The 13,037-nt window shown below is 41.8% G+C and overlaps 2 protein-coding genes across 4 annotated transcripts; one reads left to right on the top strand and one right to left on the bottom strand.

The window, feature by feature from the left end:
* Window positions 1-2,886: 2,886 nt before the first annotated feature.
* On the bottom strand, window positions 2,887-8,627 carry eme1 (essential meiotic structure-specific endonuclease 1). Of its 3 annotated transcripts, none has more exons than XM_071462425.1 (9): window positions 8,443-8,627; window positions 7,249-7,964; window positions 6,947-7,074; window positions 6,126-6,215; window positions 4,779-4,900; window positions 4,245-4,386; window positions 3,759-3,874; window positions 3,481-3,670; window positions 2,887-3,172 (listed from the first exon to the last, which is right to left on the bottom strand). In XM_071462425.1, exons 1-9 carry the CDS (start codon window positions 8,499-8,501, stop codon window positions 2,996-2,998), a joined length of 1,740 nt encoding a protein of 579 aa, XP_071318526.1. In that variant the 5' UTR covers window positions 8,502-8,627; the 3' UTR covers window positions 2,887-2,995. The 3 variants fall into 3 exon arrangements, with proteins under 3 accessions (XP_071318526.1, XP_071318527.1, XP_071318528.1); XM_071462426.1 differs by having other exon boundaries at window positions 8,378-8,515; XM_071462427.1 differs by having other exon boundaries at window positions 8,311-8,444.
* Window positions 8,628-8,729: 102 nt separating this feature from the next.
* mrpl27 (mitochondrial ribosomal protein L27) lies at window positions 8,730-12,638 on the top strand. The gene is made up of 4 exons (XM_071462429.1): window positions 8,730-8,820; window positions 10,147-10,275; window positions 11,662-11,729; window positions 11,808-12,638. The coding sequence occupies exons 1-4, from the start codon at window positions 8,781-8,783 to the stop codon at window positions 12,012-12,014; spliced, it is 444 nt and encodes a 147-aa protein (XP_071318530.1). The 5' UTR covers window positions 8,730-8,780; the 3' UTR covers window positions 12,015-12,638.
* The last annotated feature ends 399 nt before the right edge of the window (window positions 12,639-13,037 follow it).

Here is a 13,037-nt window from a genome sequence, read left to right on the forward strand (position 1 = left end):
AGTAGCAGTAAGCGATTCTGAAGAAAAACAGCAAAACAAATACAGCCCTCCCTTCAGAAGCCCCGCCCACCAAATCCATGGACATGCATTACCAAGGCAACGAAACTATGGCAGAATCCAGAGTGTCTTTGTGGATGCTCAAACCTTATAATAGAAAATGCCATCAAATAAAGGACATGCACACAGACACAGAATCCAGTCCTCTCCACCATAGCCGGACAGGCCATCAGGACTAGCTTCTCCCGACCCTGTCAGTCTCTCTAACGGCCTCTCTATGTGCCTGCCACTGGTCTCTCACCTGCAGTCCCATCAGTCCCATTTAAAACTACACATATTATTGCAGGAAGAGAAGGGTAGACTGCTCCGTCTCCTTCCCCTGGTAATCCTTTAATTGGCAATATCATTAGCATGTGCCTGATTTACCGTCACTTGCTCCCACTGCCACTCCCACCCATTTTCCCTCTTCTTCTTCTTTACATTTTCCTGTGCACAGCCACCAACGCTGCCTCTTGCTGATTGGTTGGAATAGCATTGTGTTACTTTGTTCAAGTCACTTTGTTTGGTTCCCATTTACAGAGCCAGAGCCATGTAAGAACACTGGATTTTTTTTCAGCACACACAGAATGGACAGCTTTTCAGTCCATATTTGGATAAACAAACTTGCATTGGTTGTGTTAATCAGCAAACTTCCACCTCCTGCTTCACGGTCGGCACTGCGCAGTCACTGTGGCGGTCCTGGCCGGGTCCACGCCCACCACACTGGGCCCCATCTGATCCAACAAATTTATTTTGGTTTCATGTGACCAAAGATTGTGCTGCCAACATTCATCAGGCTTCTTTTCATGTTCTTTGGCAAAGTTTATTCTTGCAGATTGGTGCCGCTCTGTGAGCAACAGTTTTCTTCCTGGACGAGGGTTGACTTCCTGCGATGTCCTTCACGCCGTCTGATCAGCCACTGAAACACCAGTTTCCACAAATAATCCTCGTGTCAAATAAGAGGCATCTACAACGATGGTCACTGCACCTTGTTCCAGAGCCTCCTGAAGCTCCTGTACCCACAGACAATCAAGACCTGATGTTTTACCTGTTCAGACCACACCTCACCATGTGGAGTCATGGGGAACATGACTCAACCTTGTGAAATCAACCTTACCTGGAAATTACAGGTGTAAACTTTGCTTTTGTTGCTCAGTCACATTATCACCTGAGTTAAAGTGGGTGGACAGTCATTCTGAACTAAAATTTGTTTGTTGAATTGTCGTTGTATTGTACCATATTTCAATCATTTCCATTTTTCTATCTAACCTGGTTTTTTTTTTATTAATACATAGGCTCAAACACCCTAAACTCCAACTTAAAAATAAGACAGTTATTGGAAATTTATCAAATCTTCATCATTTAACATTTTAGTGACATTGTACAGAGGTGAACTACACTGTACATATAGCACAGCAGCTTTAGAACAATTTCAGACCCATTGATTTTATTGTGATTTAAGATTTAATTTAAAATCTAGATTTCAGTTTTTGGGTTTTAAGATTTGTGATTTTATCCATTTAAACATTATACATCATACATTATACTGTATTTACATAGTTTGCAGCCTCTTTGTCTGCCTGTCAGTTAGTGCTGAGCATTTATAGTTGTCACCTTGTGTAATGTGGTGACGAGCCCTCCACAAAATAAAGACTATTATGATGTAATAATTCCAGTTGGGCCGTCTACAAAATACATTTGATTTCTTTCTTCTTGGTAAATTAGATTTACTTTGCATCTCTATCACTTCTGCTTTGTACAGTATGAAACAAATCTTCCTGCACTGGGGAGAAACTTGACCTAATGGGGGCTCGTGGCAGCTACAACCCTGATGGTGTGTGATGTGATAGAACAACACTGTATTTTCAGTGTGAAAGCTCCTGTTCTAATCGTTTCACTGCTTGTTCCGGTCCTGTGAGCCTCCTCTGTCTCCGCGGACTGCTGAACCTCTCTGTGTCTCTCTGTATGCAGGACCTGGAGTGAGGCATGTTGCTCATCCCTTAAGCCCATTTAACAGCTCGTTACCCATTCGTCTCTTTTTCCCCCTCTCTTCCTCTGTTCCAGGCACTCATCACTTCTTGGTCAGGTTCCATTTTTGCTAATGCAGTGGAAATGAGCCGTGGGCAATGCAAAGTGAAGTGGAGCAGATTCATGGCGGCGTTTTACCACTACACACCATGAAAACACAAACAGGGGCCGGGCGTAACAAGGCTCAACACACACAGTGGCAATGAAGACACGGGAGCACCCAATGACACAGAGAGCTCATGTAATTCATTTGGACAGCAGTCAAAACAGGAGGGCTGAGGTGCTACGCTGAACATATAATGCTTGATTAAACCAGATTAGAGGTGAGCCACAGAGATCGAGCTGTGTCTGACAGACACTGAAAAAGACTGAAAATGAAAAATAAATGTTACTTCAACACACAACTTCAAACCTTCATTATTAAATCCAGGTCCCATGCTAACTTTGCTCTATTTAATAGCTCATAATAATGTTTGGTTCATTAGTCCAAACTCAGTCTAATGAAGCTTAAAAATGTTCAGCTTTTAGAGAATATAATTCATATTTTCTTCATATATTATATATTATTTCACCCACTGTTGACCGGCCTGCCTGATACACACATTAACCACAGTGTCCTCAGTTATACCTGTATCATCACTAATAGACATCAACTCGCCTGTTTACATGTGAGGTAGAGTTGTTTTATCTCCCTATAATATACAATAATGGAAACAAATCTCTTCACAGCTACAAGCAAAATCAACAGCGTATCACAACATTTTGTTGGAGTTTCTCTAACATAATGCATTTATAAAAAATTATGACAACTTTCAAAAAGCATATTTTCATAAAACTTTAATATACATAACATAAAAAACTGAATTCTAACTACATCCAAAGCTGCTGGAACAAGATTAGAAACAAAATTATAACTGTGAAACTTCACAGGTCAGACGGCAGAGTCCAGCGTCTGCTCAGGATCGCAGGCGTTCATCAGGAGGAAGAGGCGTTTGGAGAGCTCCGGACCAACCCGCCGGGTGGTGGAGGTCACGCCCTCTCCTCTGCGGATCAGAAGGTCTGACAGCAGGGAGGTCTTCTCACGGTCGGTCCTGCACAGACTGTACGCCTGCACAGACACAGGGAAACATTTAGGGCTTCATGTGTCACTTTCATCTTTAAACCTCCATAAATGAGTCATTTGTCTTGTGGGCTGCTCTTAACATGACACCCTGATTTCAAAGGACACCAGCCCATAAATGAATGTTAACTGTACGGTGCATTTCTAGGTCTGCAGGTGAACCGTGGCTGCTTTTTAACACGGTTATGTGGCTGCAGCTCCACCAACTTCTCTTACGACCAGGAGCGTTTGTTATGTAGTGTTAACGAGAGAAGGAGAAAAACCAGGTGTGTTTAATGTCTGAACGGAGCAGGTACCTTCTGGAGCAGCTGTGGGGAGGGGTACGCTGCCAGGATGGCCGAGGCCATGTCTGGACTGACTCTGTTGAGCTGCTGGATCTGTCTCTTCCACACCTGCAGCAGACCTTTACCAGCTCGATCCACCCGCTGCCCCCCCGCCCATTCACTCTCCAGGTAGAAGGAGAAGCCCGTCTTCTCCCTCTCTCGCCTGAACACACACACACACAGGAGCATGAGACATGATCACATGATCTGAGAGGAAGTGTTTTCTAAGAGGAAGACCTGAGCTCATTTACTTGAAAGGTGCTTCTGCAACCGCTTTGGTTGTCATGGTGATGTGATCAGAGAAGTCCTTCCAGGTTGAAAGGAAGCGGACCGAGACCCCGGTGTGAAGCTGCAGGTGCACCACTGCCTGATGGGATATCGGACAACAGACAGATATGAATCACTATGAAACAATAAAATACCAAAACAAATCCCTTAACATTTCTCAAACAGCTTGAAAATCATCACTGAATTTTCACTTTAATTACAAAAAACTTAACTTAATTTACAGTATACTTCATAAATTAAGGCTTTGGTGTTATTTGGTTAATTTTACCAGATAGTTCCTCTCAAAAATCCCCTGCAGCTAATCCATTTAAATTACTGTAATGTATTAAAAGCCATAGAATTTGCATTGATTATTGGGAAATTATTGGAATTTTAAAATGGAAAAATTAAGGAAATATTTCTCCAAATTATGAAAAATGCTAAAGTACTTCCTCCACCAACTAACCCACCTCTTCTACTTCCACTCGAGACACCTCAGGCAGAACCTCAGCTGCACCATTCCTCCTCCTCTTCCTCGCTTTTCCTCCTCCCCCCTGCTCCTCATTCGCGACAGCCTCTCGAAACCTCTTGTGACTCTGTGACTTCTGCGATCTGAGGACAAAAACTTTATTATCTCTTTGTCATTAACACTCAGGACGTCCTCTGGTCTCAGAGTGCAGCTCTTTACTCTCTGCTTCACACATTCTTCAGCCAGTTTCCAGCTGAGCTCTGCCAGACTCTGCTGACAGTGATACGTGATGCGTTTAGCTCAGCTTAGTGCCATTCTGTGTCGTTTTTGAACTTTTCATTGAGTGCTATACTTCACACTGTCGTACTTATTCATACTGTGAGCCATTTGTCTCCTCTGCCTTCTCCACTAAATCAATCAGTCTACCTTCAGTGTAGCGTTTCCCCTTCTTCACAGCAGCTGACTGTGGGTTATCACTGCCTCCAGCGTCTGACAGCTCAAATCTCAGATTCTAGCAGACACTTTACGCCCCCACCTGAAGTATTTCTCCATGTCGATGACCACCAGGCTGAGTATCTTCCCAGGGTGAAGCCTCTGCTGCTGTTGCACCCACGACGTCAGAGTGTGAGCAGAGTCTGACCTGCCGTGCCTCTCTTCCTGCTCTCAGAGAGGGAGAGTACAGTAACAGGTATTAATATATAACAACACATTTCAAGTTGTTCCCTCTCAAATTCAAGAAACAGTATTATTATTCTGATTTTTATCATATCTTATGATTTTGTATATATGACATGTACATAGGTGACAGATTAAAAGATAAGCACTTAACATCCTGCCGTGCTCTGTGGCATATAAAATACAGGGCGGGGCAATAAAGATGGTGAAAGGAAAAGAGGAAAGAAGGTGAAACAGGGTTCGTTATCGGGACAGTGGCTCTACTGATAAAGAATTTAATCTTTATTTACATCTGAAACCTTTAAGGTCCCACACAGTCTAAAGGTAGATGTCCATGTGTTTGTGATTATAAAGCAGGTCTAGGTTCTATATTAATACTGTGGAAGTATCAAAGCCTCAGTCCACAGAGAAATGCACACAGCCTGTATGAACTTTATGATGTCACAACAAAGCAGTCACCACCCTCAGCGAGGCTCAGAGCCTCTCCTCTGATTATTCTGACTGACCTGTTGTTGCTAGAGCTCCAGAGAGAAGCCTGAGAGAGGAGATGTAAAACTACACTGAGATGGTTTCTGGTTCTTAAAACCACAAATATATCTTCTGATGGAGATCAACACTTCAAATGTAACACTGGAAAAGTATAAAACATGGGACCTTTAAAACTTTTCATCGAATTCTAATGTAAGTCATGGGGGACAAAACTGTGCATGTATGTACAAGCTCAATATCAGGCTTCATCAGTCCTTAATAAACTTATCTGAACTTATCATATTTGAACTGTGGTAGAAGGAGAGAAACTGTAATTCTGACAGTTTCCCACTTGATTTGATGGATACATCATTTCTAAATAATTTCCTTTTGTGAGTATATATTTACACACACTCCAGTTATTTGGATACACTTGTTCAGTATAATACAATCCAGCTGTAATAACAGTTTTTAGCATGTTCCAATGCAACACTTTGGAACTTTTCTGGGAAACATCTTGGAAATAATTAGAAAATGATTAGGAAGTGCAGACCCTCACCACCACCACCACATAAGTTACATTTAACATCCCTCCATCTGCTCTGTTCTCACCTCAACTTGACTGTTGTTACTATGAACACATTTCCTCACTGGGATCATTGAAGTTTGGTTTTAAAGCAGCAGGGTCAGTCATTCTGTGGATGTTGTAGTGACCAGCAGCAGCAGCCGCTCCACCCACCTGAATGTAGCTGTGGATCAAAGTGATGACGTCATCAACCGTCATCTGCATCACGACATGGGCCTCAGGTACACACACTCCATCATCCGCCTGATACACAGATACAAATACCTCATGATTGTTTCGAAAAGTGGTATTTAACTGTGTAGTGGTATTTTATTCATTAGTCTATTAATATATTTTATTATTGCATCTTCATTTTTTTTAATTTAGGTAATTACAGCAAAGTATCACAACAAATTTGACAAATATATTCTCATTCAAAATAGTTTGCAGTGTTTGGCCTATATCTATTCACATGGTTCATTAGTGTTGTCAGCTTCATTGTTTCTCATGTTACCACCTGGACGTTGATATGCAGGACTGTGCTCGAAATTTTAATGTTTAATATCCATATTCTGATCACATGCAGTGCCAGTTTCAGAGACGAACAAAGTCAAACAGTCAAATCAGACTAAACTGAAGCAACTTTGTCCTGCACACTTGTTAATTATGTTACATTCGAATTTTCAGATGCATCTGAAAGTCCAGCTCATTAAGTTTCAATAATCTATTTCTATTTATGTTCAATAAAAATAGTACAAATATTTTTTGTATTGAGGCATTTCATTCTTCAGCATTTATTACTACAGCTACCTGAGACTCCAGAGCCTTCAATGTCACAAGCTCAACACACAAACATGAGCCGTTTTAAGCTGTTCCTCCACCTACATGTGTAAATATGGCTCCGGTGTCACACACTCAAGGATGAGCACACAACAGCACTGCTGCTATAAAACACTGGTGTGTGTGTGTGTGTGTGTGTGTGTGTGTGTTATCACCTGTGCACAGGGAGCCCTCCTCATCCAGCTGACACTGCGTGGAAGAGGTTGTTTCTCTATGGCACAACTGCAGCCCAGAGCCTGCACCGACGCCAACAGAGTCCCGCCTCCTTCCAGCTGTAAGAGAGCTGCAAACACAAACATACACAAACATAATGTCCACAATAAACCCATTTCATAGTCCCATTTTATGCACACTGGCTTTAATAGAAGTCTAAAATTATCTCCAGTAAATCTACAGACTCACATTTTGTTATCTATTTGTGCACCGTGCCAAGTGTTGTTAAATGTTTTCTCTTTACCTGGGTCTACAGCCACCACCATGTGCTTGATACACTCCTCCGGCCTCAGCGCCTTAGCAGCCTCTGCCAGAGCTCTCTTCTCTGCTTTCTGTTTCTCTTGTTCCAGCCTGAGCATCTCCTTGTCCCTCTGCTGTCTTTCTCTGGCCTGCCTTCTCCTCAGAGCTTCCTCCCTGGAGGCCTGGATCTCCTCCACCGTCCGCTTGGCAGGTTTCCTCTTGGCAGGAAAGGTGTCAGTGCTCTCTACACTGGAGAAAGGCAGCCATCGGTGAGGGGGAGCTGCCGCCTCCTCTGGGCCATCTGAGGCCCCATGGCTCACTGTTCTCGACTGATGGAAGCTGAGCGGGGGCTCTGACTCTGGAAACCCATTCTGGCAGGAGAGCTGTAAACCAGCCAGATTGGATGGAGAAGACTGCTCAGCATCTTTCCCATTAGTGACAGCAGAGGAGGCACTAATCACATTGTCTTGTTTCTGTTTGAGTCGCTGTGCCAGGGGGACATACGGTGCATCGTCATCAGAATCGCTGCTGATCATCATTACACCAGTCCTTCCAGTACATGTCCCTGCATTACCCTTCACTGGGGAGGAGACCAAGGAGACCAAGTCTGGTTTGTCTGTGTGGCTCTTTGAGGTTTGGCTCAGGAAGTCAAACACAGGCAACTCCTCATCTAGGTCGCTGGTGGAGTCACTGTAGCTGCCCATGTCCATGCCAAAGTTACTGTATATGAGATATGAGACAAGAATTAGAACAAAATCAACGAGGCAAACTCCAAAACTGCCTTTCTTTTGGTAACAAAAACCACACCAGGCCTCAGCCAAAAGTCTGCAAATTTAAGATTTATGTGTCTCTTAGCCAGATGACACATACCTGACATATCATAACCTAAATCAAAAAAGAAGAATAGGTGTTATAGTGAATTCGGCATGGAGGTAACCCACGAAGCAGAGGGTTATTCAGTGAAACTGTGGTTTGTACAATTTGTGCACACTGATCATTATTGCAGTCAGCGTTTAAATCAAACATACAGAGCGATGTTAGATTAGCTGAAAATAGCTTCACTGACTTTGAAATCTTGAAATCAGACGTTTAGTTAAGAAATAGGTTGCTTGAAGTAAATATCAGCTACTTGCATTAGCGCGTAGTTACAGTTGGCGATGATTTATTTCCACAGATGAACACTACGAAGGGTTTTTACCATTGTTGTGTTACATGAAAGCGCTTTTGATTTCCCCGGGTCGCAAAGTTATGATGCATTCAGGTGAATGGGACACCGGAGTTTCAAGTTCAGTTTAGACTAAAAATAGATAAATAAATAAATAACATTAACCATTAACCGCAGTTACATTGTTTTAGTTATTTTAATTAAGCTGAGCTAAATCTAACTTCTGATGGCATTTAGCTACAGTTTGGGAACTATGATGATCCGTATTGTCAGAGTAGTGGTCCGGTCTACCATCTTCCTTGGAGATTTTAAACCCAACAAACGTATCCGGATGTGACGTGAGTACTTTGACGTAAGAACTATCGTTCAAGATGGCGGCGCTGGTGTCCTTGATGCTGAAGGCTCGATCAGGTTTGAGCGGTTATCTTAGTCATTTACACGCTCCTGGTGAATTTATAATTGCTCACGAGAACGCGAGAAATAGTTTTATTGATTTTCAGTACATTCAACGTAATTTGCGTAAATAACGTCGCAGAGATTCCGTGTTTACGCGACATGAAAATGCGAGTTAATATGTAGATTTTTTGCTCCCTAACAGAACACCTCGCTGTGTTAACACGACTCGTTCGTGGAGCTCACAACACGAAGCACAAGCCTCAGCCATGGAGTCACCTCAAAGGCTGTAATTAACTTTACCCCGTTCAATTTTAATATGAAGATCAATCATTTTCATATCTGTCTGGTTGTAATGTTACCTTCACACCACCAGGTGTCACTGTGCACATTCACATGTTTATATCATGAAGGACTGAAGATGAGCGACCAGCAGGAATGAGCGGCCATGTCTCAAGCTGTATGTGTACTTTAACATGGAGTTCCACTTCATACCGATGATGAGATGTTTTGGTAAAGAAAAGAAAATTAGATTTTTTTAAAAATGTGTTTTATTTTCTGGGGTTCACAGAGATCAGACAGATAAAGTAAAATAATAAAGTAAATTATGACATCACCCAGGTCAGCAGTGTCATGGAGGGATTTTGTCTGACATAATGTGAGCTCAGTGTACTCAAAAAACACATGAGACTTTAAGTGTTAATGTCCTTTTCTGTTTGAGGACAATGTGCAACCTTGAATCAAGGCCCTCTTACACATTCATGTGCGGGGTTGCATCAATGCTGTTGAGCAGCAACACAAGGCAGCACATAGTGCAGAAATGACTGATGTGCACATATACATACATATACACCACAAAAGCACTGATGCATGTGAAAAGTAAGCCAGAGTTGTGGTTTGGAAGAAATTCAAGTTAAAGCCAATCCAATTTTATTTTCCTCTGGAGAAATATTGGGATGTGCATGTTGCCCGCTGACAAGCACCAAAACATTTGTGCATCATCACAGTGCTGTGGAACTCCATGTTAAAGATCAGGCGTGCATCATTATACATGGCTGCTCATCTTTTATTCATTGATTATATGAACTTATGAATGACACCTACACTGGAAGGACTAGTAACAGTGCCAGCAGACACATGAAACAATTAATATTTATATTGATTTGAGTTAAATGCAGACATTGAGGTGATGCTATAGTTCAGCATAATATTTTGGGTTGTGAGCTCCAGCCTCAGACTTCCTGACAGGCATGGAACACCCTGTTGGCTGAGACAGGCGCAGTATTTGCATTTAACACACCAAAATGAGACGTCACGTGAACTCCTTGGTGCTGCTGGTTTCAGGTCTGTTGGCGCCCAGTCAGTCTTTTCTGCTGGACTCTGTGAGGTTTGCATCAAAGAAGTCTGGTGGCAGCTGTAAGAACGTTGGAGGAAAGAGCCCCGGTCGCAGATACGGCTTCAAGAAACAAGACGGTAAGTTCCTACTTAGTTCAAAGAAGGAGCGTCTCAGAGCCCAGTTATTTGTGTTCTCTGATGAACTCCTCTTCAAAGCGCTGGTGCAGCCGTGGTGTTTCTCTACATCTTCTAACTTTGGTTATGGATAATGTCACAATATTAATAGCAGAGCTGATGCACATGTACAGCATCAAGGTCACAGTAGACACGTCTCTGTAATGTAAAAAAATTCATGGTTTGGAACAGTAAAACCTCCTTATTTCCAACCAGAGAAGTTCATCATTTTATTTAAACTCAGCAGAAGTTCCTGACAGAGCTTTTTCAGATTCACTTCCCTGTCAACTCAGTTATTAAAAACGGAGTTCAGATGTGCAGATTTCATTAAATGCAGCTGGGAGCTGTCAAAGCTGAATGATTCCAATGAATTCATGCATGCTGATCATTTGCACTTTATGTTATGTTAACTAGATTTGTGGCAGTATTCTTATTAACTGGTTAATTTAGTCATTTATATATTGATTTTTCATACCATGCTGAAACAAATGGAAACCGGTGAAAATATAATGAGGAGTAATTCATATAAAGTATAATTCATTTATGCTAAAACTATGTGAAACAGTGTTAAAAGTAACTTTAGATGACAGCGACCAGAGTGATGTGTGAAACTCCTCAGATGTTCCTGCACAACCAGAGGCTGAGTGTGGCCTTTGAAAGGCCGGAGAGTAGCAAGACACGAGGATGACTTTTTGGACAGATTCAGGATTATATACTGTGTGTGTGTGTGTGTGTGTGTGTGTGTGTGTGTGTGTGTGTGTGTATATAAATTATACAATAATAAACAATTACAAGGAAAGTGAACGACCCCACTGGACACTGGAGTGTGAAAGAACCTCAACAGACCAGATATAACATTACTGACATTTGACTTTTTCCTTGATGACTTGTACAGTGTAAATCTCTGCATTGTAATTGGATAGATTTATGCACTTGACAGAATTGACAAGAGGTGATTGGTTTATTGTTTATTCTGCATGAGTGATAATCAGTATAATATATACAGTATAAAATAATACAGCTATATAAACCATAAAAATAACAAAAAACTAACACTGATACTGATTTAAGACCCTGCTGCTGTAATTTAGTAGTTTAATGTTGCTAGTATATATTAATAATCGGATAATTAATATATATTAATAATCGGGTGATATTTCCTCCAGTCGCCTACTGACAGCTGCAGTTTCCAGACCGCGTTTGTTTATTTTTAGTAACACAAACTGACGTGCAGCAAAGTGTCGGCTCCAAAACTGCGGGTGAAACCTTTGACGCCACAGAGGCTACGTCCATCTTTATTTCCAGTCTGTGATGTTGACCTTGTATCATCTCTTTCCATCTGTTCTCAAGGAAACTTTGTCCATGCCGGTAACATCCTTGCCACACAGAGGGTGATGAGGTATCACCCCGGAGCTCATGTGAGTAGACACATTGTGTATCTGAGGTGATTCAGACTGAAATGTACGCTGTCACATGTTCCGCCTCCCGTCCTCCAGGTGGGTTTGGGAACCAACAAGACACTCTTTGCTCTGGAGGATGGCTACGTCAGGTTCACCAAGGAGGTGTTCGTCCCACCACCGCGTAGCCACAAGTCCCAGCGCATCATCCCTAAACTGCCACAAGGAGCTTTACTCTACAAGACCTTCATCAACGTCCTGCCGCTCAAACAGGAGGGGAAGTTTAAACTGGTGGACATGGTCTAAAACTGACTGCACTGGAATGTCAGTCTGGTTTTTGTATTCCTGTGGCAGTCGGGATCAAAGAGGACTTATTTTGGTGGACTGGCATCACAGGCGCCCTGGAGGACCTCAGCAGCTCGAGCTTCTGATCTTTGACTGAGGTGATTTTACCTTTAGACGGAGATGGTCCGTGAAGCCATCTGTTATACTGCATGGAAACTGCAGACGCAGTCCTCGGCTGCCTATGAGACACTCTCAGTATTTAACCAAACTTCAGCTGTCACACATTGAATTCACAGTAGATTTAACTTAACTGAATAAAATATACAAAGGAAAAACATTCTCCATGTGGGTTTCACAGATTTTGTGTCACTGGCATCAACAAGGAGCCTCCATTACATCAGCGCCATGGTGATGCCTGTTTTAATAATGATATAATTCCAGTAGAGAGCCTGGTACTGGTGAAATCCTCTGTAAAACCAGTCATCACTAAGATGCTTCAGACTCCTGCTTTACTTCACCCAGGACATACCACCTTAAAAAACTTCATCCAAAATGCCTTTGTCCAACTACAGAATATTTTGTTTGTTTGTCAGTCATTAGACTTTACTCTTCTGAATAATAAAGTTTTATACATTTAAATCTGAACTTTGAATGACTTGAGTTTTGTGTCAGGGGTGTTTCTATTTCTGTTGGTCAGTGATGGAAGAAGTGATGAGATCTTTTACTTAAAAAATAGACTCTTAGTTTAGTAAAAGCACAGATGTATTATCAACAAAATCTCCTTGAAGTTACAAAAATAATGCAGCCTGGTGCTCTTCAGAGTGTTGTATATTTTATATATATATTGTATAGGATTGTTATCACTGATGCTTTAAAGTGTGGCCAGCATATTTGTTGTAATTTTATTTTCAATACTTAGATAATTAGGCTTTTTCATATTAAATTTACAGAACAAACATCTGGAGCTTTTGACATCCACACATGCAATGAAAGTGGGCACCAGTTCCCACATTGCACTCAATGCACAGGAATCTAAATTACATT

This window comes from Trachinotus anak, unplaced genomic scaffold (genome assembly GCF_046630095.1).
Source record: "Trachinotus anak isolate AG129_WGS33_773 ecotype Australia unplaced genomic scaffold, CSIRO_AGI_Tana_v1 ptg000025l, whole genome shotgun sequence".
NCBI lineage: Eukaryota > Metazoa > Chordata > Actinopteri > Carangiformes > Carangidae > Trachinotus > Trachinotus anak.

Bases quoted from the DNA above. Each gene is read 5' to 3' on its own strand.
- eme1 (XM_071462425.1), bottom strand. From the start codon at position 8,501: ATGCATCATAACTTTGCGACCCGGGGAAATCAAAAGCGCTTTCATGTA. The intron at 4,901-6,125 runs GTGGGTGGAGCG...CTCTGAGAGCAG, and splicing joins TGATCCACAGCTACATTCAG to GAAGAGAGGCACGGCAGGTC. The intron at 3,173-3,480 runs GTACCTGCTCCG...GTGTCTGTGCAG, and splicing joins CCCCACAGCTGCTCCAGAAG to GCGTACAGTCTGTGCAGGAC.
- mrpl27 (XM_071462429.1), top strand. From the start codon at position 8,781: ATGGCGGCGCTGGTGTCCTTGATGCTGAAGGCTCGATCAG. The intron at 8,821-10,146 runs GTTTGAGCGGTT...TGCTGGTTTCAG, and splicing joins GATGCTGAAGGCTCGATCAG to GTCTGTTGGCGCCCAGTCAG. The intron at 10,276-11,661 runs GTAAGTTCCTAC...TCTGTTCTCAAG, and splicing joins CGGCTTCAAGAAACAAGACG to GAAACTTTGTCCATGCCGGT.